Source organism: Petaurus breviceps, unplaced genomic scaffold (assembly GCF_028583685.1).
Source record: "Petaurus breviceps papuanus isolate PSGF00001 unplaced genomic scaffold, PetGlider_PUasm1.0 175, whole genome shotgun sequence".
In the NCBI taxonomy this organism is placed as follows: domain Eukaryota; kingdom Metazoa; phylum Chordata; class Mammalia; order Diprotodontia; family Petauridae; genus Petaurus; species Petaurus breviceps.
In genome coordinates, this window is record NW_027185764.1 from 26,946,272 (window position 1) to 26,972,217 (window position 25,946).

A 25,946-nucleotide genomic window follows, 5' to 3' on the forward strand; every position below is an offset into this window, starting at 1 on the left:
GGCAGGGTCCAGACCTATGATTTCATCAGGGAGGGGAATTCCTGGCATAGAAACACCCTGCACTAATGCAGATCAGCCACTCATCTGTTACTTAGAGTCTTAGAGGATGATCCAGAGCATTGAGAGATTAAATGATTTGCCCAGGATCACACACCTAGTATATGTCAGAAACAAGGTTTGAACATAGGTCTTCCTGAAGCCAAAGCCAGCCATCAAGCCACCATGTCATATGCCTCTCTATTTTTAAATACATTTACAATTGAAATATGGAAATCTGGATTCTGTATACAACTGAATCAGTGAAAAGCTTAGGAGCACAAATATAAATTTAGTTGGATCCTAGACAAGGAAACTGTCATATTTTTTTTTTCATTTTGGTGGCAGCAAAACACATAAAAATGATCATCACTACATAATAAACTCCATAGTCTTCACTAGTACATAACATTCCTGAGATATTATTTCTTAGAATATAAATCTTAAAAATTTAAATACATATCATACCCACTAGGCCACATCTGGTGTTTCTAATGTGTTAAATTTCTATTCTTTTTACTGCAACACAACATACTTCGAATATTAGTTTTATGAAACAGAATTTAAAATAAGAGATCAGTCATTTAAATAGAAAGATGGACCACCCAGTCTGAAGAACCAGAGGATATGTAATATAATCTTAAAACTATTTGATTTTATAAAATAAAATAGGAAATCTTTTTTTTTTTTACCAAATGCTAACAGAGTTATCAATGGCTGAGTGAATGTCAGAGAATACCCTTCTCACCTTCCATTATGAATGAATCCATAGAAGGAGACGATCCCATGGACTGTAACAGCTCATCAGAATGTGACCTAGCCCTCCAGTTGCTACCGTCAGCATCTGATTCCAGAGATGTCACTGACCTTCTGAAACTAAACCAGGTGAGGGGTGGGATAGGGAGGGAGAAGGAGAATTAGCCATAGCATCAACTCTGAGAACTTTAAGAATGTGGAAACAGATTAAATCTTACCTTTCTAAGTTGGTGCCAGGAACACTTCTGGACAGTGAGTGCCCTGGACATGTAGCTTCTCTTCTTCCAGTAGGCAGCCCAATAGGCATGGAAGAAGAAGGGTGCAGAGAAGAAGAATTGGGATGAGGAATATCCCTAAATGAGGAATCTGGAAAGCAAAGTACAAGCATCACAGGTTGGTTGGTTTGTTTTTTAAAGAACAATAAAAATCACAATAAAGTACAGAAAGTTAAATCTGAAAGCAGGTCACTCACGCTTTTTTAAGAAGTTAGACATCAGATCATTGTCTGCATACAATCCAGCCACTGACAACATCCCTTCGAATTAACACCCTACCCAAAAGCCATGCCTACACAGAGCCATATTTTGGTGTGTTCATCTGGAGTTTGTAGTACTCAACACTACATAAATAATAAGGGCATTGGGATGGGGAAACACGGAACACAGCTTACCTATAAATTACTGCTTGTGCTCCTTAAAGATGAGTTTTAAATAAATATAAGGTATTATTAGCGTCATTAATATAATGCATGTTGTGTGTATACCCCATACACAAACAGGCTGTATAAATAGAATGGAATGCTGTTGGAGGGGTGGAGGAAGGGTGAAGGAGTGTCCCTCATAGCATAAGAATGGAGGTAGGTGAAAAACTGCCACTCAAAGTTAAACTCAACTGCTCCATCCTGAAAATAGAATGGTGTTTCAATAGGCTATTATGTTTAATGTCCATTCTTGTATGTTGGGAGGTGGAAGAAAAAAGCACTCTGAATGCAGACAAACTTGTAAAATGCCATAAATACTTTTAACAAATATATGCCAGGACACAATATCTGAATGGAGAGGAAAACCATTAACCCACAGCTCTTCATCCAATCAAACAAATATGTATTAAGTGACTACTATACACATATAACAATGAAAAACAACCCAGTCTGTGCCCTGAAGCAACTCAAAATCTACCTAATGTGAGGAGAGGGGAGGAAAGAGACATAATTTGTATGGCAGCATGACTAACACAAAAGAGAGGTTAATGGGGCAAAGGAGAGAGTCAGTCAGACTGCTCCAAGAGAATGTGAGCATGAAGAAAGGTCAGAGAAGAGGACTCTGAACTGAACAGGCAAGTGTGTACTCTATTGCTAGTAAAAGGGTGTTCTTTTTCAATTTTGTTTGGTTTTAACAAGTTTTAACCAATTGAGCTTACAATTACAAGGTTCATACAATGAGTGAAACATTCACATAAGATTCTTGAGTAGGCTTGATGAGTGTTTTTCATTTATTAGTTGTGTGTTTCAAATGTAAAAATCACATTAAATCCACCATAGGTAGTGGAAGGAGAGGCATTTGAACAAATAAGTAAAGAATAAAAGGAAGTGTTTTATTTGGAGAGACATTTGTGGTATGCATTATACTTGAAAAGGACTGTCCTGCCCAGTTTGTTATTATCCACAGAACTTACTTCCAAGAGTGGCTTGTGGTCTGATCTTGTTATGATATCTCTCTTGGAGTTTCTGGTGGGGAAGAACATTAGAAATGCACAACATCATGTCAAAGTCTGGCTGTGAGAAGGTCCACAGAGTTAAACAGAAGGAGACTCTAATCGGTGACTCTCATCCTAGACATCACATTTTTTTATTATGAACAGTGTCTAATAAGCATCCTCAGGGGAGCCAGAAGAGCCTGCCCACCCTGTCAAGAGTGAGATGGAAGAGTTCCCTTCCATTCAATCTCCTACTATCTTCTTTTTTTTCTTTACTAATAGCTCTCTCACTTGCTATTCTTGTAATGGGAAATAAGAAAGAGGATGCTTCAGGGACACTTCTTCCACAAACAATGAAATTCACATGCCAAAGGATGACTAATAATCATAGTTCCCATTTAAATAGTGCTTTAAGCAACCACCCTCATATTGCTTCCAAATATTCATTGATTCCTTCATTTTATCCTTGACCTTCTGAAACAAGCAATAGAAATGAAAACAAATCCAAGCCAACCTACATTTCTGTGAGGCTGCACTTTAGTCTTCACGTGATTTTTAGAACCATCTATTTTAAGTACAGAACTTGTACCTGCCTCCTGGATCAAACAAATGGTCACCATTCACTACAGCTGCTTCTTTGGGAAAACAATTTAGAAGGTCCTGATAGGGGAATTCAACCAAGGGAAGCTAACAACAGAATACTGATGTGGTCTCAGATTACCTTGGTACATGGAGGGGTGCATTCTCTACAGCTTTTGTGCACAGTGGCATTACAAACTGAAAGAAAAAAAGGAAATTTTTCAATATTCATATCAAAGTATTATTTACTTAAAATGTATGAGACTAGAACATTCTCTCTTAAGATTCTCCCCCACAAAATTGCTTCTTCCACTAAAACCTGAAATTGTAACCCATCCCATAAGATGGCATAATATGTATTTCAAAATATTCATTTAACACTAAGCCCTAATTTCTTTGACTTTGTTAGTCAGTAAAGTTTAACGAGGAATCTTTCATATGTCCAGCTTTGTGTAAGGTGCCACAGGGAACATAAAAGAAGTCTTTTTTCTTGTCTGACCTATTTGTTCATTGCCTTGCTGGTTATCACTTATATGTCAACCAAGGATTGAGTGGCAACTTAGTGTCATAAGTATTTATGGATTTTTCCAACAGAGTTTGACAACCACTCCAAAAAATTACAGGGATTTTGTCCAGAGGTTATACTGTACTCCTATTGAAATTCCTATTCTTCTCTATAAAATCAGAAGAAATATGAAAGCCAAAGCAATGGGAATGGAATGGGAAGGACGGCTAACAATTATGAAGAAAAAGACTTGATCGTTAATTAGAGAAAAGGCCCAAAGAAAGATGAGGCTCAAAGATGGCTCCAATATTTTGAGTCTAGATTAAGAGAACAGTGATCTAATTATTAAACAAAGAAATAAATAGTCAGGTAAAAGACTTAGCAACTTTGATTAATACAATAAGGAACAATTCCCAAAAGACTCAATGAAAAATGTTATCCACCTCCAGAAAGAGAACTAATGAACTCTGAGTACATATGAAAGCATATTTTTTCACTTTACTTTTCTTTGAGGTAATACTTTGGTATTAGCAAGGTAATACACAACTAATACACAAACATGTTTTACATGTCTTCATGTGTATAATGTATATCATAATTGCTTGCTTTCTCAAGGGTGGGGGAGGGAGAGAATTTAAAAGTAAAAAAAAGAATGTTAAAAAAATTCTAAATAAATGAAAAAGATTTTAAAAGTGAATAACAAATTGGGGAGATCTGCTTTGTTATTTCACTGGTGATGATTTTTGCTTTTGGCAACTTTTGGGAGAGGGCAGATGAGTTTAGTTTCAGACATGCTGGTTTTCCAGGCAGGGTGGCAAGACCTCTATATAAAGATGTCATGTAGCTAGCTAAAAAAACAAGACAGAAGAGATGAGAGGTCAATGCTTTAATCTGTGAATTTAGGGAGCGTCACCATAGGTCTTATATTTGAAACCAGAAAAATAAGATATCTAAGTTAAGTTTAATGGATAAGAACTAAACTGGTAGGGATAAGGGTGACTAATTTTGGTAAAATGGTAAAAAAAACAAAAAAAGTGGAACCAGGAAAGGCAACAAAATTAAAAGAAAGTGGGTATCAGGGAGTTAGTATGATAGAGTATTTTAAGAAGGAAGGTCACAAACAGTATCAAGTGTAGCAGGAAGTTCAAGAAAGTTAAAGCCTGAGAAAAAGACATTTTGACTTGGCTAAGCATAGAAGGTGGTCACTCCACTTTGCATCTGCAGTTCTGCCTGGTTTCAATTCCACAGAATAAGATACTGTCTCTCCCTTCCCTTCCCCCCTCATCATGCCCCTGGTGTCCTCTCCCAATCAAACCCCACTCCTGACCTTCCAGCTTTTGTGTGTGGTCATCCTAGAAGAAACTGTAGGTTTCTCGAGAGCAAACACTGTGGGTTTCCTTTTTTGTATCCCCCAGGCTTAGCACATATCTTTACTGAATTGAATTGAATTTAAAAGAGTAGTTTTATTTTTTTTATAAGGTAGGAGGGATAAAAGTCAGGCATTTAAGTAGGAAGATGTTGCTGAGAAATGAATACAGGCAGTATAACTTCAGGGAATCTGGCTTCAACTGAAGGAGAGATGTAGGATGGTAGTTTGAAAGAGGGATTGGGAGGGGGTGGACATCTATGGAAGGTGCCAAGTTACATTTAGTAAGCCTTCTGTAGACTAGATAAAGAATAGCAAGAACTTATTTTTTTAAAGTGGACATTATTTATCTCATGCCTTTGCTTATTCTAGAAATCAATCTTCACTCTCTAAAAGATATATCTTTGCAAAGTTCCTGTGCGTTTTAAGTATTTAATAACATTGGCTGCAGAATGGCTGGTAAAACCCTACAGATGACATTTAAAAGAATTTAGGAGGTAGAGCCAACATTGTAGAGAAAAGGCAGGGACTCACCTGAGCTCTCCCCCAAACCCCTCCAAACACCTTTAAATAATGCCATAAAACAATTCCTGCAGCAATAGAACCCACAAAAGGACGGAGTGAAATAATTTTCCAGTCAAAGACAACTTAGAAGGTCAGTAGGAAAGGTCTGTTGCACCTGGGTAAGAGTGGAACACAGTCCAGTTCAGGCTACACCAGCACAGCCCCAGCCCCAGAGAATCTGAACCAGAAATGGCAGCAGCTGCTTCTGGAGCTTTCAGCCCACAGGTGGTAAAGGGGTGGAACAGCTGCTCAGAAGGAGATCACAGGGGTCTCTTTGCCAGCACTAAGGCAGGATTCTGTTGCTATGCCCATACTCGAATACAGGTCACAGTCCTGGCTGGCAGTCCCAGGGCAATGGGCACATCCCAGGTTACAGCCACAGTGGAGAAGGGACCCTCCTCACAGCTCCAGGGCAGAAAACAGTGCATGTGGTTGCCCAAAGACCAGAGCTTAGGCCAGGAGAGTAGTAAACACGCCTCTCCTTAGATCATACCACCTTAGAAGAACTGAAAACTTACAAGTACCTAAAAATATCTCTGAAAACAGCTGCATAAAATGAAGCTTAGGATAGTGTACCTACCACCCTGTAAGTGAGAGTCACTCTAACAAAACTTTAAAAGTCAAGAAATAGGCTGAGAAAATGATCAAACAACAGAAAAAAAATCTGACCATAGAAAGTTACTATGGTAATAAGGAAGATCAAAACACATACTCAGAAGAAGATAAAGTCAAAGTCCCTGCATCCAAATTGGTCTCAGGACAAGGACGAGATCAAAAAGGATTTTGAAAATCAGGTAAGACAGGTAGAGGAAAAATTGGGAAGAGAAATAAGAGTGATGCAAGAAAATCATGAAAAAAGAGTCAATAGCTTGGAAAAGGAGACACAAAAAAAGACACTGAAGAAAATAACACCTTAAAAAACAGACTAGGCCAAGTGGTAAGAGGTCCAAAAAGTCAATGAGGTGAAGAATGCCTTGAAGAACAGAACTGCCCAAATGGAAAAAAGGCACAAAAATTCACTGAAGAAAAATAGTCCTTAAATAGTAGAATTGGCCAAATGGAAAAGAAGGTACACAAATTTCCTGAAGAAAATAATACCTTAAAAATTAGAATCGAGCAAATGGAAACTAATGACTTTATGAGACATGAAAATAAAACAAAACCAAAAGAATGAAAAAACAGAAGACAATGTGAAGTATCTCATTGGGAAAACAACTGACCTAGAAAATAGATCCAGAAGAGATCATTTAAAAATTATTGGACTACCTGAAAGCCTTGATGAAAAAAAAAAGAGCCTTGAAATCATCTTTCAAGAAATTATCAAGGAAAACTACTCTGATATTCCAGAACCAGAAAGTAAAACAGAAATTAAAAGAATCCACTGATCACCTCCTGAAAGAGATTGCAAAATGAAAACTTACAGGAATATTATAGCCATTTTTCAGAGCTCCTACGTCAAGGAAAAAATATTGCTAGCAGTCAGAAGAAACAATTCAAATATCATGGATCCAGTCAGGATAACACAGGCCTGTACAACCTGCAGCCCATGAAAGGATTTTGGGCAGCCCATGAAAAATGTAGAGAATGTAAATACAGGCCAGCATTACATACTGCCTGTGGGCTGCCCATGGGCAGTATGTTATGCAGGCCTGGGATAACACAAGATTTAGCAGCTTCTACATTAAAGGACTGGAGGGCTTGGGACATGATATTCTGGAGGTCAATGGAGATAGGATTATAACCAAGAATCATCTATCCAGCAAAACTGAGTATAATCCTTCAGGGGGAAAAATCGTCATTCAATGAAATAGAGAACTTTCAAGCATTCTTGATGAAAAGACCAATGCTGAATAGAAAATTTGACTTTCAAATACAAAACTCAAGAGAAGCATAAAAAGGTAAACAAAAAAGGGAAATTATAAAGGACTTAACAAGGTTAAATTGTTTACATTCTTACATGAGAAAATGATACTCATAACTTATAAGAACTTTCTCATCATTATGGCAGTTAAAAGGATATATATATAGAGAGAGAGCACAGGTGTGAAGTGAATAGGAAGAGGCATCTTAAAAATAAAATTAAGGGCTGAGGGAGGAATGCACTGGGAAAAAGGGAAAGGGAGAGATAGAATGGGGTAAATTATCTCACATAAAAGAGGCAAGAAAAAAGTTTTTACAGTAGAGGGGAAGATGGGGGAGATGAAGGGGCATGAGAGAACCTTAACTCTCATCAGAATTGACTCAAAGAGGGAATAACATAGACATTCAGTTGGGTATAGAAATCTATTTTACCATAGAGGAAAGTAGGAGGGAAAAGGGATAAAAGAAGGGGGTGAGGAGTGATAGAAGAGAGGACAGATTGGGTGAGGGGCAGTCAGAAGGAAAACACTTTTCAGGAGGGACAGAGTAAAAGGAGAGAGAATAGAATAAACAGGGTAGGGATGAAATAGGATGGGGGGAACTGAAAAAAATTTTGAAGCAAGTTTCTCTGATAATGGCTTTATTTCTCAAACAGATGTAGAATTGAATCAAATTTATTAAAATAAGTGTTATTCCCCAATTTATAAATTATCAAAGATATGAACAGTTTTTAGATTAAATAATCAAAACTATCTATAGTCATATGGAAAAATGCTCTATTGATTGGAGAAATGCAAATTAAAACAATTCTGAACTACTACCTCATATCTATTAGATTGGCTGATAGGAAAGAAAAGGTAAATGACAAATGTTGGAGGGGATGTGGGAAAAAAATGAGATATTAACAAACTGTTAGTAGAGTTGTGAACTGATTCAACCATTCTGTAGAGCAATTTGGAACTCTGCTAAAAGGGCTATAAAGCCATGCATACCCTTTGATCTAGAAATATCACTACCAGGCCTATATCCCAAAAGAGATAAAAAACAAAACAAAAAGGAAAAGGATCTATATGTACAAAAATAGTCATAGCAGCTGTTTTCTGGTGGCAAAGAACTGGAAACTGAGGAGGTGTCCATCAATTAGGGAATGGTTGAACAAATTGTGGTATGTGATTATGGTGGAATACTATTATGCTATAAGAAATGATGAACAGGGTGTTCTCAGAAAAACCTGGAAAGACTTATGTGAGTTGAGTCAAAGCGAAATATACTGTGTACAAAGTAACAGCAATATTGTAAGATGATCAGATGTGAATGACTTAGCTATTCTCAGCAATACATTGATCCAAGACAACTCTGAAGGACTTAGGAAGAAAAATGCTATCCATCCCCAGAGAAAGAACTGATGGTATCTGAATACAGATTTGAACATATTTTTTAACTTTGTTTTTCTTGAGGGTTTTTTGTTTTTGTCTTGTTTCACAACATGACTAATATGGAAATGTTCTGCATGACTACACATGTATAACCTATATCAAATTGCTTGCCTTCTCAGTGAGAGGGGTGGGGATTGTCTTGAAGAAGGGACAGACTTTGGAACTCAAAGTTTTAAAAACAAATGCTAAAAATTGTTTTTACATGTAATTGGAGAAAAATAAAATGCTAAATAATTTTTTAAAAATAATAAATTCACAAAAAAAGGAATATTTATTCAGGTTTGGGACAGCTACATTAAACAATTTTATACAAGATGTCCTTAACTTCTGATCCAACAAGCAAAAAATGACTTACTCAAAGGGAAGAGAAGATAAGGCATATTTGACAAGAGCTAAAGTCTACATTCACTATGAGGGAAAAATAATTGGTTCATCTTCAGAAAAAATCTGCTAATGACATTTACCATATTTAAAACCTCAGCTGTGAATTCAAAATGTAAAAGTTTAAAAATGGAGAAAGACCTTGTATGCAACCCCAGGGAGGGCAGATCATGGTTTCTGTCCCTGAGACAAGAGTCCTCTTGGGTGTATGGGAATAGTTTTAATACTTATGCATTGAATCTCATTTGTGAATGTTTTTTTATAAGTGAATATTAACCAAAAAAAAACCCAAACAATTTTTTGAGTGCCCACCCACCATATACACAGTTCTGGAAAGAGAAACTAAGATAATTTTTGTTAAGATCTAGTCCCTTCTTATAGGGACTATAAACTAGTGAAGAAAAGATGAACAAAGACAAAATACAAACAGATCCAGCAAAATCAAAAGAAGCCACTTACTAGCACACTGGAATGACTCTTTTCCCAGAAGGGGTTTATCACAAACAAAACATGGTAGAACCCCGGAGAACATCCCGGGAACAAATTGATGTCGATTCACTTTCTCTTTGTCTTTGGCATCCTTGTTCTTTGTCTTCAGACACAAGAGCAGCAGGAAAGAGATAAAAACATTTGGAGTACTAGGAATAATTTTTTTAACAGCACAAAGTTTTTGTATTAACTATTATCTCTGCAAGGATTGTACCTGGTACAGAGTGACACCCCTCCCCCCAACTGAGGTAAGCTAAAACTGCAAGTTTGGACTCTAATCCACTCATACACAAAAACATTTTCAAATACAAGCACTGCCCAAAAAAAAAGCAATTTAGAAAAACTAAGACTTTTTAAGTGCATAGAAAAAACTTTTTAGCACCTTCTGGGAATCACAGACCACAAAGATATGAATGCAATCAATGTCCATTATCTTTTTCTATGAGATATGATATTGGCCCCCAGTTAATTACCTTAGATTTATTCCTAGGGCTGGTCATTCTGTTCATGAGAAAGCTGAATGTGCGGCTCACTTTGTACTTCTCTGATTCTGATTTGGTAGGTATAATGTATTTATCCCATTCCTCCTCTTGAATCCTAGAACATAGAATCATTTACCATGAACAAATCAGGGCAGATTGTAGATTTAGAACCATCATCTACTGTACTTAGTCTAGCATTTGCTATATGTATTCAAATTTTAATGGTTTTTCTAAAGGCATGAACACCTTGTCTGTTTATTCAGAAGTCATTTCAGCCCTCTTCTCTCAGCCAAGAAAAACGTCAACTCCCCTTATTGGTGACAGAGCAAAGTTTTCTGGTCCCAGATGAGCCAAATGAGCAATAACCTGAAAAGCATTTGTGGGGTTGGGAAAGTGATCAGATTCAGGGCTTTTGCAGACACACAAGGGTACATACAAATGTAATCCTCAGAAATATACACAACTCATCACCTCTGTGCCTAGCTTCAAGGTCCTCCTGCTCATATCTCACTCCTATGACAATCAGTTAAATGACAAAGGGGAGGAGGCTGTAGATTAGTTCATGAAATTATTGATCATTAAAAACTGATTACATAAAATTTAGAAATCGCCTAAGCCTGACTCCTAAATCACAGGACAGAAGAGACCAAAGACCTTTCATGAAAAGATGTATGCCCTAAATGTCAGTTGGCAGTGCTGTAATTCTCAAAGCCAAATAACAAAAAAAAAGTAATCCTTGAAAGATAAGTTGCATTCCATAAAATGAAAGAAAGTCACATATTGGGGTGGGTAGGTAGTGCAACGAATAGAGCACCAGCCATGGAGTCAGGAGGACCTGAGTTCAAATCTTGCCTGAGACACTTAACACTTACTAGCCGTGTGACCTTGGGCAAGTCACTTAACTTCAACTGTCCTACTTTCCCCCCTCCAAAAAGCAAAAAAAAAAAAAAGTCACACATTAAAGGTCAACATACTATCTATGTCAAATTAGATGTTTAAGAAAGCAACACTTTCCCAATATGTGATTAAAAATTGAAGTCTCCCCTACTCTTGGAGCCTATTTGTCATCACTGAAGACTAGCACATTCAGTCCTTAAGGAATGCTTCAAAGCATATAGAGAAGTGTCAAAATACATGAGAATATATTACTACTCCTCATCAACCAAAGACTGAGATTGACTGAAAAATTGTTATGCCAAGAGTTCTTAACCCTAGAAGTCAACAAATGTGTTTTTTTTTATATTTTTCTAATTATGTTTAAATGCATTTGATTTCCTTTGTAATCCCATGTATTTTTTTATGCATTTAAAAACATTATTCTGAAAGGGGCTCTATAGACTTCACCAGACTGTCATAGAATTCCATAACACACACACATAAAATCATTAAGAATCTCTTCTTTATCCAGTGAAATTAACTCAAATGTAAATGGCTATCAAGAAAATTTAGTTGGTTATATTGTTTGTCCATAATCAATCAAAACATTGATTTTTTTAAAAAAGATATCTTTTAAGAAAGTTTTGTTCAGTGACTTCACTTGTTTGGGCTGTTCTCATATCAACAAAATTATAGGAGTTGGGCTAAATAATCCCCAACATTCATTCCAGGCAACAAATTTCAATATTGTTTATGCATTTCAATATGCTCTAAAGAAATCTAAGGATTTCTTTCATATCTCTGGTAGTTATTTTAGAGTTAATATCTAGACATTCATTTGGCTATTATGTTTTTAAGGGGAAAGAATTGCTATGTGTCTCAAATTCAGTTGACTTTTAAAAAAATAAAGGAAATTATTTAACTTGATTGAACAAAACAGTGGTGATCCAACTGGCCCCTGCCTGAGCCTGTTGTACTGGAAGCCATGCTGCATAAATCCCTAACCACTATTGATGCATGTGGGGGTGAAAGGGTTGTCCTGTAATAGCTTATCCTAATGGATTAGCTTCTTAAAGCAGACCCTCGAAAGAGGAGAGGGAAAATAAATATAACTTGAGTATTTCAACAGTAATAATGTAATCATAGTATATGTGGGTTTCCTTCTCTTATCCTTTTTACTTCCCTAACAACTGCAAAACACATTTACAAAACATATAACAGATTAGCCAACTCTTCAGCTGCCTCATATGTTTCCCCTTTGCAATAATCTGAGGGGCAAAAATGACACAAGAGCCCTAACTTGTTTCAAGGCTTAGAAAGAAAAGGTCCATCTGGACTCTCTAATGAACAAATCATTTTAATTTCATGCAACTGACCTTCTAAATTCAGGATTTTCAAATCAATTATTCCCTATCCATTTCGGTGACTTTCTTTTACAATCAACAGGTTTAGGCTTAGAAAGATCAAATAATGATGTGTGTTTAATATATACTGAGAAACAGCTTTTCTTCTGATTATCTTATATCCAGTATCCCAATGGCCTGACTCAGGATTATTGACTGTAAGAGAAAAGCTTTCTCTGAGGGCAGTGAAAAATCACAGATGTAGGGGTTATGAAAAATACTCATTCACACTCTCTGTTTCCTGACAGATCACTCCTACACTGTCCCAGCAAAGGAAAATGGTTTTTATGTTCTCATCAAAGTCATATCTACTCTTTCTCCAGCACAGCTGTAGGTACTATATAGATAATCTACAAGACTGTAACTAAATACAACAGTTTTGCAAATTTTAGGTTTGAACATGGCAACATGTAAGATGACCATAATTCCCAATTTTCACTTGATACTATGACAAACTGCACCATCTAGGAAAACAATAATCATAAACCCAGAAACTCTAAGACTGAATCTACCATTCTACCTTAAAACTTACCAATAGAAAAGCAGGGTAATATTGAAAGCAAAGCTGGACTGGAAACAAATCTGAGAAAAGCTAGGCTGATAAATTCTCAGAATCTCTCACATGGAGGAAAAACACAAAGTTCAAAGACCTTCTCCAGACTGTTACCTCATCATTCACTTTTCTAGCACTGAGACATGTGTAAGGTCAGCTGATGCTTTGTTATGTATCTGCCTGTGCCTATGGTACTTATTGACATAACACAAGAGGGAGGTGGGGAAAAATAAGAGAAAGAAAGACAGGAATAAAGGAATCAAAAGAGAGAAGAAGAAAGGAAGACATAGATTGTAAGAATGGAGGAGAAGGAAGGAATGCGAGGAGGAAAAGAAGCAAAAGAGAGAAAGAGAGGGAGGAAGGAATGAAGGAAGGAAGGAAAAAGGGAAGGAAGAAGGAAGGACATCATTTAAGAGTCAGACACATTTCCTTTGAAAAACTCTCAGAAGTGTCACAGTTTGCAAGGTCAGTATATTCTTTTTCAGCTGACAGTACCCTTTTATAGAAACTAAGTTGCCTACATAAAATAACAGAATCTCAAAAACTACTTAAGTAGAAGTACAAGCTAAGTCAAACATTTCAATGTGGGATGTCACTGATTTATTTGGCAATGTACTAAAACAAATCCCACACAGAATGCTATTCATTGATTTACTATGTTCTATGATATGAATGCACCAGTATATTCCTGTCACTAAGGGAATCCCTATTAAGATTCAAAACATAAATAAAAACATTGAGAAGTAAGGGCTAGAAAGGGCATGGGAAATGAAAAGTGGAAGAAAAAGGACAGTTATAGTAGGCACTTAATAAATGCTTATTCCCTTCCCCTAACATACAAATGCCTATAGAACCAATTCCATGTTTCAGACGCTAAGATACAGCTGTCTAAGAGCTAAAGAAGGCTTTCTTCCTCCAATCAAGTGTCTACTGTAAAATCATTGTTTATATAAAACTTAAGAAAACAGAGAACAATCTTGCTATTCAAAATGATAGCTAGATAACCAAGAATTTTGACCCTGAAGGAGACATGGGAAAATACGCTTCCTCCCTCCATTCTTTGCAGAGGACTAAGACAAAGAGGGAGAAGACCCCTTACAATGTCAGACTTGGTCAACGTGTTGTTGATTGGCTTTACCATATCATTCCATTTCCAGTCTTTAATATATATATATATATATATACACACACACACAATATATATATGAATATATGTATATATATATATGTGTGTGTGTATATATTATAAGGGATGTCTTTCTAAGTGGGGAGGGGGAGAGATATTTGGAAATGAAGGTAATGTGAAAATAAAAGCTATCAAAAAAATTTTTAAATACCTATAGGAAGGTAACTAAACTTTGTGAAATATTTTAGAGGGATATTTAATAGGGTGAGTTTGTTTTAATAACATTTATTAGTCATTTATTGCAGACATTCTTAGTAACAGTCAACTTTTCTCCTTTGCCCTTATGATCCAAGTTGTTTAATGATTTTTATATGTATATTTTCTCTCCCTACTAGATTAAATTCAATTCAACAAACATTTATTAAACACATATTAGAAGTAAGATGGTGTAGGCACAAAATAAAATCTATAGTTCTCGAAAGCCAGACATTTCATCTTATTTCACTTTTGTTTACTCAGTCCCCAGTCCTGCCCTTTACAAATAGTATACATGCAATAAAAGCTTGTTGAAAGGAGGAAGTAGTTTGGGGTATTGGAAAGAATGCTGTCTCTGGAATCAAAGGACCTCGATTCAAATTCCCCCTCCTCAGGCTTACTAGCTGTGATGGTTGGTAAATCACAATCTGCTTCTTCACCAATAAAATGAGAGGGCTGGATTAGATGACCCCTGGGGTCCTTTCAAACAATAAATCTACTGATTAGGAGCCTCTGAACTATCTTTAATCCAACAATTCAACATTTATTAAGCACCTCCTGTGTCCAAGAGATAAGGGGAAGTATAACATAGTGGATAGAGATAGAAAGGATCTATAGGCTTCAATCAGACTAATGACCAAATGGTTCCAAAACACCAAAAAAGGACTAAGAACTTTTGCTCTGCAGCATAACCACCTAAGATCTTATTACATTTCCCAGTTCTTATAATCACTTGCTGTTCATAAAATAACATCTGGGCCTTATTCTCTGCTTCCCCTTCACCCTAGAAGACTTGAACCTGCTTATTGGGAAAGCAGCTCTTCAATAGAAAAAGACTGGCCCCCAGTCCCAAGGCACAGAGGCGTAGGAACTCAAGGCCACTGAGATGACAGTGGGAAGGAAAGGATCCCAATACATTATACCAAGTGATGGCCGAGATTCCTCTCAAAATACAATTGCACCCTCTCCTACAGAGCTCCTTGACATCTGCCATGCTTGGACACAGCAGTCAAATATACCAAGATGGCAAATCAGTATTTATTTGTTTTTGAAATGAATCCAACAAGCATTTTCTTAGGAAATATGTAATGGTTATACCTTTTTTCTCGTGATGGCTCCGATAAACTGTAAGCTCTTTGCTCTACAAAACACAGAACAGAAAATTAAAACTAAGGCTAGTTAACTAGCCTGGTCATTGTTTTTCTCATATGAAATGCACAACTTCCACCATTTTTGTCAGGCCAGGTAGAATATTAGAAAACAAATTTTTACAAGTGAGCATCACCCCGAAAAGGATCATCACGCTCCATGAAAGATGAACACCACTATGTTGTAAAGTGTTGGGACTTTTCTTTTCCTGAATCTGGGTTTGCTTTAGCAAGTGCCAGCAAATATTTTCAGAAGTGCAGAAAATCAGCAAACATCATGTGCTTGAACCCAACAATACTAAATTTCCCCTTTATATAGTCCAGCCTGCAGTTTCATCCCTGATTCAAAACACTTAAGTCACCAACACACAGAAGTGGTTAAAAAGAAAAAAGGAAAAACAAATGAACAAACCTTTAGCACCTTTTAGCAAAGCTCAAGAAAAATACCCTGCAGTCTAACAGAGGGAATTATAGATTGTAATATGTCTGCAGTACCTATGACAAATTGCAAGAGCAGCCACAGTCAGCTCAAAGAGGGGCAATAAGATTTGCCTTAAGGTTCATCAAAGAGAAAGGGAAAGTCAGTTTCCCAACAGACACTGCAGGGAGCTTCATGCAAGCAGCTTAGTGCCATCTTGTTTCCAGGAGAGTACTTACTACAAGGATGGAGCAGAGACACTGATTTAGACAGTGAAAGGGACTGAAGGAGGGAACGACCACTGTTGAGGAACACACCATCTACAGAGTGAGGATAAGTCCTTTAAAGTTATAAACCAGAATGTCAAAATGATACCAAAAAAAAAAAAGGAAAATGGAAATGCTTCATATGTTTAAGAAAATCCATTTCAAATGGATTTGTATACGACGTGTACAAATATTCTATACAAATATTGGACCAGATGCATAATTGCATTAGGGGAAAAACCTCCCTGGACCACTGCAGGTCATCACCCATTCCTCAACTTACATTCTTAGAGATTAATGTAAATACGGGTCTGCATTCATGATGACTGGCATTATTTTGCATTTAATAGAGAATCTAGCTTATAAAAATTCAAGGTTTTATTTTAAATATTATCTAAGTTATTCCCACAACAACTCTGTAAAGTAAGACATGCAAGTATGAATTATCCTTAATCAATAAGTTGAGGCACCTAGAAGACAAGTGGCATGGCCAAGGTTATTGAGCAGAATAGTGATGGAGCCAGATTCTAGGCAGGCTTCAGGACACTTTATCTGAGCTTCTATTCATACAACTACATTACCTTTCTCAAATAAACATTTATTTCATATATAGTTTTTTAAATGTATAGCTATTTTAGAGAACTATTCAGCTTGATAAAGTTGTGATTATGATTCCAATATTTATAAGTATTTAATCTATTTAACCTTTTAACCTAAGTACACTGTATGCCCCCAAAAGAATCCCATGATGGAATTTCAGTTTCATGCATAAACAGAGGCTGCCATTTTTATGGGATCACCTGCTGTGGATGACAATTGACAACCTGGTTTGGAAAAGGAAAATAGAAGCAATAAGAAACCGTGGAGATCAAAGAAGTAGATCAATGATCTCCAGAATCAAGGGGAGCTGTGTTCAAATCCCACCTATGAGGCTTACTATTTACCATTGCCTCAGACAATTTATTTACCCTTCCTTGGTAAGATTCAGTTTTCTAATCTATAAATTGAAAGGACTAGACTAGATGTCATTGGAGGCCTCTCAAAGCTAGATCTATAATCTTAATGTGATATTGAGAGGTAACAGCACAGATGACATAGAAAATGAAAATGCAATTACATTGTCTTCCTAAATATATATCTATGGATGGGGGTAGAGAGGTGAAAAAGTGTATATTCAAAAAATTCTCAGAGTTAGAATGGATCTCAGATGTCATCTAATTCAATACATTTCTGTGTGTGTGTATGTCTGTGTGTCTGTGTGTAATATGCAATATTATGTGTGAGGGTCAAAGCAAATGCTTAAATGCCTTAAACTGAGATCAACACAGCCAAAATGCCAGTATGCCAGCACACCTTGAAAGAAGACTTACAATAAAGTAAATGTCAATTCCATCTTCATTTCAGACAAGGAGTCAGACAAAACAATGAGTCCATTGAAAGACAGATTTGAAGTACTCTCTCTGCCAGGATTTTTATTTTAGGTGAAGCAGAGTTAATGTCCCCTGTGACTGTGAATGGTTCTATCTGGAAAGGGCCATTTTTATATACAGACCATAATCTGTCATGGATTATTAGGCTATCCTCAGCTCTTAAGGCCTAGGAATTTCATGCAATTTGGTTGAAAAGAGAAAACACGGCTAAGATGCTCATCTTCTGGGGAAGATTAAACTTGACTTAAAATGGTACTTTAAATATATTGTCTAAGAAAGGGACTAAACAAAGAAAGATCTGAGGACTGATAATACTTTTCCTCTATTATCTGGTCATCTAGGCCATAAGCGAAGATTTACAAACTGAGCTTGAAGCAAAGGTATTACATTAAAATATCCAAACAATACTTAATTAAGGACTCAGCTCAGATTATTGTCAGAAAAAAAATATACACTTATGTTGTAGTAAATTCCCTTCTTTGATATATCTTATTCCTTCTTGGTCTGATCAGCCCTCTCAGAATGCTTAGGAATGTCAAAAATCAGGCAAGTCACAGTCAGGCAAAACAAGAGAACAAGAGAGTTCATCATACATATGCATACACACACACACACACAAACATAGTCTCTCTCTCTCACATACACACACCCTTCTATGTGGGTTTTCATACTACTTTTAAGTAGCAGTTTCTTTCCTGATATTCCAAGTGTAAACTTTGTTTAACAGATAGGAAATCAGTCATAATAATATCACAGAATAACTTGACAGAAAAAAAAATGGGAGTTGGCATCAGTGTAAATCTGATCCATCTCAAAGACCCTGGTAATTCCCAATGGAAGAAAAGACTCGCAATTCAAAGAGAATAAATCCATTGAGCTTTCTTTTTCTCTTTTCCTCCAAATATGCCATGAACCTTTTTTAAAAAGTTTTTTTTCTTCTCTGCTCTATAAGCTATATATGTGTTGTTTATAATGGATTTTTAAATTCTGTCTATCTCTCCCAAAATGGTGGGAGTGGGAATAAGGAAACATTTGGTAGATATTTGTTTACATTTATGTATCTGTCTTACCTATTTTTTAAATGCATGAATTACACAAATTACATTTAGTGAGATAAATGGAAATGTCTTAACTACACAGCAACAACAATGCAAAGACAGCATTTCATTAAGTTTTTCTTTAAAATGGCCAACTGAAAATACTTGAAGCACATTCTGGCTTTTCTACCATTTTCTAGACTTCATAACTTCAGTATGGAAAGACTTACAAAAATATAATACAAAAGGAATAAGACAATGGATAAACAAGAGGAATGAACTATTTTCTAGAATGTCAGACATGTTGGGAAAAGATATTAAAATGATTTTTATTACATATATGAAAGATATACCAGAAATCATGAGTCCATCTCTCCTTTGAGAGTCACTATGGAGCTTAGAGAAAGAAAAAAAAAAACACAAAGGAGCAGAATTCAGAAGATCTGGGCTCTAGACCCAGTTCTACCTCTAACTAGCTGTGTGACTTTGAATAAGTCGTTAAACTGCTTTGGACTTCAGTTTTGCCATCTGAAAAATGAGGGATTTGGGATTGGTAAATATGAAGAATTCCTTCAGTTCCATGATTCTAAGTTAGATGGATATTTTTTTTTCTTTTTTAAAGAGATAATGAAAAAATACACACATTGTGGCAAGTAGCCCTGGAGTCAGGAAGACCTGAGTTCAAATCTGACCTCTGATACTTATTAGGTTTGTGAAGCTGGGCAAGTCATTTAACCCTGACTGCCCTCCCACTGCCTTTTCTCCCCCCACAAAAAATAATATATCAGGTATCATGTGGCAGAGTTGTGATTTGAATCTAGGTCCCTTAGGTGCCAAATTCAGTCTGCTTTCCAACACAACTCTCTCTGAGTAATTTATCTGATGTGAACTGCATACTAGAAAAAGCATTTTCATTAACTTGTCACAAAAGAAAATTATCATTACTGAAGCAACAGGAATGTGTGTGTGTGTGCGCGTGTGTGCACACACACATTCACAGGCACACACTTTGATTTAAAGTTCATCTCTACTTGATGGATTTGGAGTATTTGACAAGAAAGGGATTTCTTCTAAGTCTGAAGAGAGAAATAAAAGAAAAGTCAAAGGATCAGCAAAATTCAAATGAAAACACCCACTTGTTGCCTAGGTATAATTTATTTACTTTTCTTGGCTGAAAATACCCTCTGGATGTTTTGGGATTCTCAAAATAGCAACAGAAAATAATGCTTACCTTCACTTGAATCACACACTGTGCAATCACGTACCAAACGGGTTTTTCCTAAGGAAATTTTGGGCGATGAGCAGGAATAGGAACGTGAGCGGAGTCCAGAGAGGAGTGAATCCTAAGGGACAGCACAATTAAGCATAACAGATCCAACACATGACTTAGAAACATAATGTGACCAATTATATCATGGGCATTGCTAAAACTTGTCTTCTAAAAGTAGAGGCCATTCAATCCAACCATTTCTGCTACATTTTTTTCTTAATATAAAAGCTTAATTGTTCTTCATTGTTCTATTTCTAGTTTGTTAATCCCACAGCTCTTGAAATGTCTTTATTCTTCCCAATGCTTAGAAATAGTCAGAAAATTTACATTTTTGTCTTCCAGATAAGCTCAGATCTTTGAGGACCACAAAGTTAAAATTCAGGCAACATAAAGGTTCTCTGCAAAAATCAGGCTATATTGATATGACATCAACATGACCAGTTAGAAAGTGAAAAAAGTTAGACTACTTTTTATCTATGTGACGTCAAACATGAAGAAAGAGTGTTGGGTGGATTGCTTATGACTCACTCCTGGGACAACATGGATAAGAGTTTCACAAGATGGGCATAGACAGGTTTGGATCTGCATCACTGGGTGGGAAACACCCAAACTGATGAGATCACCAACCCATTTGAGAATTTTGAGTACCTGAAGCATAAAACGATCAATCTGACTTCTTAACTGAAAGAATTGTTTTTTCTGGTATTACTTGGAAAAGCAGTGAAAAGACAAAAACTTCTTTAGTAATTTGAAATTGCTTAGACTGGAAAAGAATATTAAAAAAGAACCTAAATTTTTAAAAAATATGATGATGTCACAGTAGTTTCTAAAAGCAAACAATTTCTATTTAAATACATTATGCAAGTTGTCACCTCTAGGGAGAAACTCAAGAATCCCTATTTTGGAAGAGATTCATTGTATAATCCTTCTAGGTCTGCACTTCATTTCCCAGATATCTCCAATCCAGCTGTTTCTCAGAGAATTGCATTTCTTCCATCTCATTATATTATAAGACATTATTTTCCAAGGCCAGATTACTGTCTAGCATTTAAACACTACTGAATTTACATGACTATTTTATCTATTTTTTCTGCATCTTTAATGACTTTCCATTTCGGTCTTTTATCCCCAATCATATATTATTATTATTAATACATCACAGAATACTTGTTTGCATGAAGATAGGGAAAAAAGATAATATGTAATATTTTCCACACTCTAGAGAATTTAAAGATATAAACACCAGAAATTTATTAAAGACAGACCTGGAATACCATCCCAAAGTGCTTCACAGAGTATATGGGCATCATGATCACAGAACTGACCGCTGCCTTCTATTTCCTAGCTATCACTTATGATTAGACCCAAAACAATGAGTCCCTGCAATATTTGTCTACAAGCACCTGATTTCTCTTAACAAACCTCTTTGTCCTAAATTTATGGCATGAAATGGAACAGAGGCCACTTATGAAAGACTCCTGTCATAAAGTTGCAACTCCAAAAGAATCAGTTACAAATCTCTGGTTATTTATTTAGAGAATTTCGATTGGGTATATTTCTTCCTGGGCATCAAGGACCAGAAAAGTCCTTTCTGGCATTTCTCTGCAGGTTCATGTACTTGTAGCACTATTGTTAGATATGACTCCACTCATGGTCCCAATGCTAAATCAGAGTCAATGAAATCACATTTACAGCAATGACTCTTTTAAAGTTCTCCAAAACTCTTGGGCAATAAATTCTATTTAATTTATAACCTGGCAATGGTCAGGTTATATTTAGTCTAAAGGGTACAGGAGGATTTAGGAAAAAGATGAGATAGACATGAAACCAGTGGAGTGGTCTTCTACTCCACTGGGAACCTCAAATATCTCAGAGCCACAGAAAAAGAAATTTTCCTCACAATCTTCATGGCTGAGTTACTACTAGTAAAGAAGAGAGTGATAGAGAAACCTGAAAAAATGGGAACTTTATGCCAACAGAGTCATGAAAGGCTTGACTAAATGAAGACTTGATGACAGGTTGATCACTGCGCAATAACTATATCTAAATAGCTAGACAGACACATGTATGTATGCATACAAATATACACAATATATCTATGTGTATACAGACACATAAATACACATATATCTGCGCATGTATTTGTATGTATGTGTGAATGCATACAGGCATGAACAAATAAATAGTACACTTGATATTAGCCCAAATAAGTGATAAGATAGTTATATTAGTCATTCATATATGTATAAGTATGTATGTATACACACATATATATTTATGCATTATCTAATATATGCATTATATGGACTCAAAATATAACTTCAAAACGTAATATGATCATCTTGGACATTACTGAAACTAGCCTCTTAAAAGCAGAAGAAATTCAACTCAAGTATTTCTTTCTTCTTTTTTTTGGAGGGGGGAAGGTAGGGCAGTTGGGGTTAAGTGACTTTCCCTAGGTCACACAGCTAGTTTTGTGTTAAGTGTCTGAGGCAAGATTTGAACTCAGGTCCTCCTGACTCCAGGGCTGGTGCTCTATTGACTGTACCATGTAGCCACCCCTCAACTCAAGTATTTCTGCTATAGTTTTTTTTCTCTATATAGAAAGCTTTTAGGTTCTATTGCATATCTTGCTGGCATTATATCTATATCTACAGAGAAAGAGGGAAAGGGGGGAAGGAAGAGTGATAAAGGGGGGAGAGGGAGGGAGAGAGGAAGGCAAAGAGGGAGAGGGAAAGGGAGGGAAAGAATGAGAGGGAAAGGGAGAGGGAATATCAGACCTGCTATTTCTTTAACATAGGGAGATCGTGGAAATTTCCTGTACTGAAGCAAATGACACTTGCTTTGCAACTTGGGAGTCTTGAAGCAGTCTGAGGTCCCAGAGAAGCTAAGTGACTTCTTTGTACAAGGTCACATATGCAAAGTGTGGCAGAGGTGATACGTGAGCCAAGGACTTGAAGACTCCTAGACTGGCTCTCTATCCACTCTACCACGACTCTTTCCCAAGTATAATATATACTTTCTTTTTTATACTTTCTAAAATATAATTTTTCTGGAAAATGAACCATGTGAGACTGTTACCATTTCATGAAGATTGAACTGTCTCTCACCTCAAGTAAAGGTGGTTATTTCAGAGCTTCATGCAATATTCATAACTAGAGCTCTGGTCTACACTTGTAACCACATACAATTCTTATCTTCAGAAATATTACTTGTGTCAAATTCTAAAAGCCTATGGTGGTTATAAATAACTGTCAACTACATCAAATATTGACTGCTGAGAAAAATCACTTGGAGGAAGGGCTGTGGAGATGGGGAGAATGCTTACTTACTTCTTTCCAAGTACATTTCCTGTGAAGCTAAAAACCAAATGTAAAAAGCAAACACTTGTAGTTACAATTACAAACAGACGTTTTTCCATTAATTGGCTCAAGTTTTTCTATGGAAAAGGCTCAGTTAAGTTGAAGAGGAGAAAGGAATAAAGATGGTGGGTTTCTTAAAAGCAGTTCTGCCTTAGTCCTAGCCATTTCCAAAAAGGAATCTGTACCCTTCTCTGTACTGTGTACAATTAAAAGACGGGCAATCAAAACCAGTTTCACTAAGCATTTTAAAAACCCGAAGTTTCATAGTACAGTCTCTTTATTGAACAGGAACATAAGAGTAAAATATGAATGCAAAAATAAAGAGGTATTATTATACAGACATATCCTTACATAAAGAAATTGGCTGGCAGCAATAAAAAGTAAATAGGTGGAAGGAAACGATATCCACATACCAAAAAAAAAAGGATTTTCTCAAATGGCACTTGAAAATGGTTAATATTCTCCTTTTTAAAATCAGCAAAATAAAATAGAATTTCAATTTGAAATTGCTCACAATAAGAGAAAACTGTATTACCAAAGAAAACATTGTTAAAGTTGGCATTACCTAGTTCTGATGAGGAAAGCAGCCAAATGTTTGATAAATATCTTCCCCTCTTTGTTTACAATTTTCACCTAATATCCTAAGGTGAGTAACAGTTTACATGAGGCAAGTAGGTGTGCCAGCTTTCACTCATCATACTATCAGTTTTTTTCCACTGGCCAAGCCAACTTGGTAGAAATAATTATGTATAAAAGTTTTCGATTTATTTATAAGATTGTACTAATTTGTACTGAATGGATGAACAATGAGTTTGTATGAGCAGGAGCTATACAAATTAAAGTGAGGGACAGTGATAAAAGCAGGCATACTTAGTCTGGCCCAGGGTCTTCAAAAGACAGTTCATGTAGAAAACAGCATATGGTGCCTTTCATGGGGGTACGTGCTTATATGTGTGTGTATGCATGTGAGCACACATATATGTAAGGTGTGTATATATGTATGTAAGTGGCCACATATACACATGTATACATGTGTGGGCAGATAGGTGGAGCAGTGGATAGAGTACTGTGCTTGGAATCAGGAAGACTCATCCTCCTGAGTTCAAATCTGGCCTCAGACATTTACCAGCTGTGTGACCCTGGGCAAGTCACTTCACCCGTTTTACCTCAGTCTCTTTATCTGTAAAATGAGCTGGAAAAGGAAATGGCAAACCACTCCAGTATCTTTTCCAAGAGAACCCCACATGGGATCATGAAAAGTTGGACACAACTGAAACAACTGAACGCTTATAACGCATGTGTGTTTACATAACCAAGTTGGTAAGGTTATGTGAAAAAGAAGCAAAAATCAGAATACCTTTGATTGTAGATTGCTGGAAATTGAAAGGGATTCAGTCCTACTGATGTTAAAATCCAGTTCAACATTGGTCTCAAATGAGTCCAGCTCATCCCCACTTGTGGTCCCTGTTGCTGAGGAACTGTGAGCCTCCGGAGGGCGGCAGATGTGGGACTGCTCAGAATCCCCTTCCCCTTCACTGTCAGCGTCCAAGGCATCAAGGCTGGAACTGAGGTACAAAATAAACACTTTTTTTCATTATGCACACATAAACTATTAAATGGACCTTAGAGATGATCTAGGCTCTTGAGTACAACCTTTTGCCTGAGGCCAGGTTTTACAAACCAAATTGTTTTCTTAAGGGGATTTGTTCTGTGAAGTTTAGATTCGGCCAAAGGGCTACACGAGAGGGTCACATGTGACCTTGAGGTGACAGGATCCCCACCCCTGGTTTAGGGTCAGAGGTGTCAAACTCCCACCCTGGCAAGGGTACTGCCATAACCAGGAAATGCTTAACAAAACGAATAAAAATGAGATACAACTTAGGTATGTTAACTGGTGGTATTCTAAGTCAATCTGAGTTTGACCCTACTGGTCTAAGCTAACCTATCATTTTAGAGAAGTAAAATTACTTGTCCAAGGTCACACAGCTAGTTAGTAGGAGAACTGCAAAAGGAACCCAGGCAAAGGATCAGAGGGTAAGGCTGGAATATACCTTAGAGGTCAGCTGTTTCTACTGTTTCAATCAAAAGATAAGGAAACAGATGCCCAAAGAGCTTATGTGACTTGTCCAAGGAAACAATACCAAAGTAGAGAACTGGGATTCAAATCCAGACTGCAGCCAGTCAGTCAACAAGCATTTATTAGGCACTTCCTATGTGCTAGGCACAGGGCTGAGCCCTGGGGATGCAAAGATAAAAAATATGGTCCCACCCCTCAAGGAGATCACATTCTCAAGGGGCACGCACCATGTAAACAACTATTTACAACATACAGGATTGGTACAGGGTAGGTGGATACAAGGTAATCTCAAAGGGAAGGTGAAGGGACTGGGAAAGATCCATTAAGACTGAAAATGCAACACTCCTTCCATTCTACCATTCTGTATCACTCATAGTCTAGAACCCCTTCTTCCTACCCAATCAATTAAAGCCACAAACGGATATGTCAACCATATCTTATAATTCTGAATCCAAACCCACTTGTGAGGCAACACTTGGAGCCAGAATTCTTGAGTCCATTCTCAAAGTGACTTCTTTGTTTTCTTGTCTGTTTAATTCAGTGGTTTGGCCCAAATTCCTTTTTCCCAAAAGTAAT

General features: G+C 36.7%; 1 protein-coding gene across 8 annotated transcripts in view; it reads right to left on the reverse strand.

Moving 5' to 3' along the window:
- ARHGEF28 (Rho guanine nucleotide exchange factor 28) overlaps positions 1 to 25,946 on the reverse strand; it is a 397,204-nt gene that overhangs the window by 97,072 nt on the left and 274,186 nt on the right. For 6 of the 8 annotated variants that reach the window (XM_069084951.1, XM_069084948.1, XM_069084949.1 and 3 more), the window contains 10 exons: positions 24,651 to 24,858; positions 19,893 to 20,004; positions 16,168 to 16,248; positions 15,461 to 15,503; positions 10,141 to 10,264; positions 9,638 to 9,770; positions 3,209 to 3,264; positions 2,467 to 2,518; positions 1,011 to 1,158; positions 785 to 912 (listed from right to left, as the gene is read on the reverse strand). In XM_069084951.1, the coding sequence (XP_068941052.1) occupies positions 785 to 912; positions 1,011 to 1,158; positions 2,467 to 2,518; positions 3,209 to 3,264; positions 9,638 to 9,770; positions 10,141 to 10,264; positions 15,461 to 15,503; positions 16,168 to 16,248; positions 19,893 to 20,004; positions 24,651 to 24,858 (1,085 nt within the window). The remainder of the gene's footprint in view (positions 1 to 784; positions 913 to 1,010; positions 1,159 to 2,466; positions 2,519 to 3,208; positions 3,265 to 9,637; positions 9,771 to 10,140; positions 10,265 to 15,460; positions 15,504 to 16,167; positions 16,249 to 19,892; positions 20,005 to 24,650; positions 24,859 to 25,946) is intronic. The other 2 variants (XM_069084950.1, XM_069084955.1) reach the window with 1 other exon arrangement.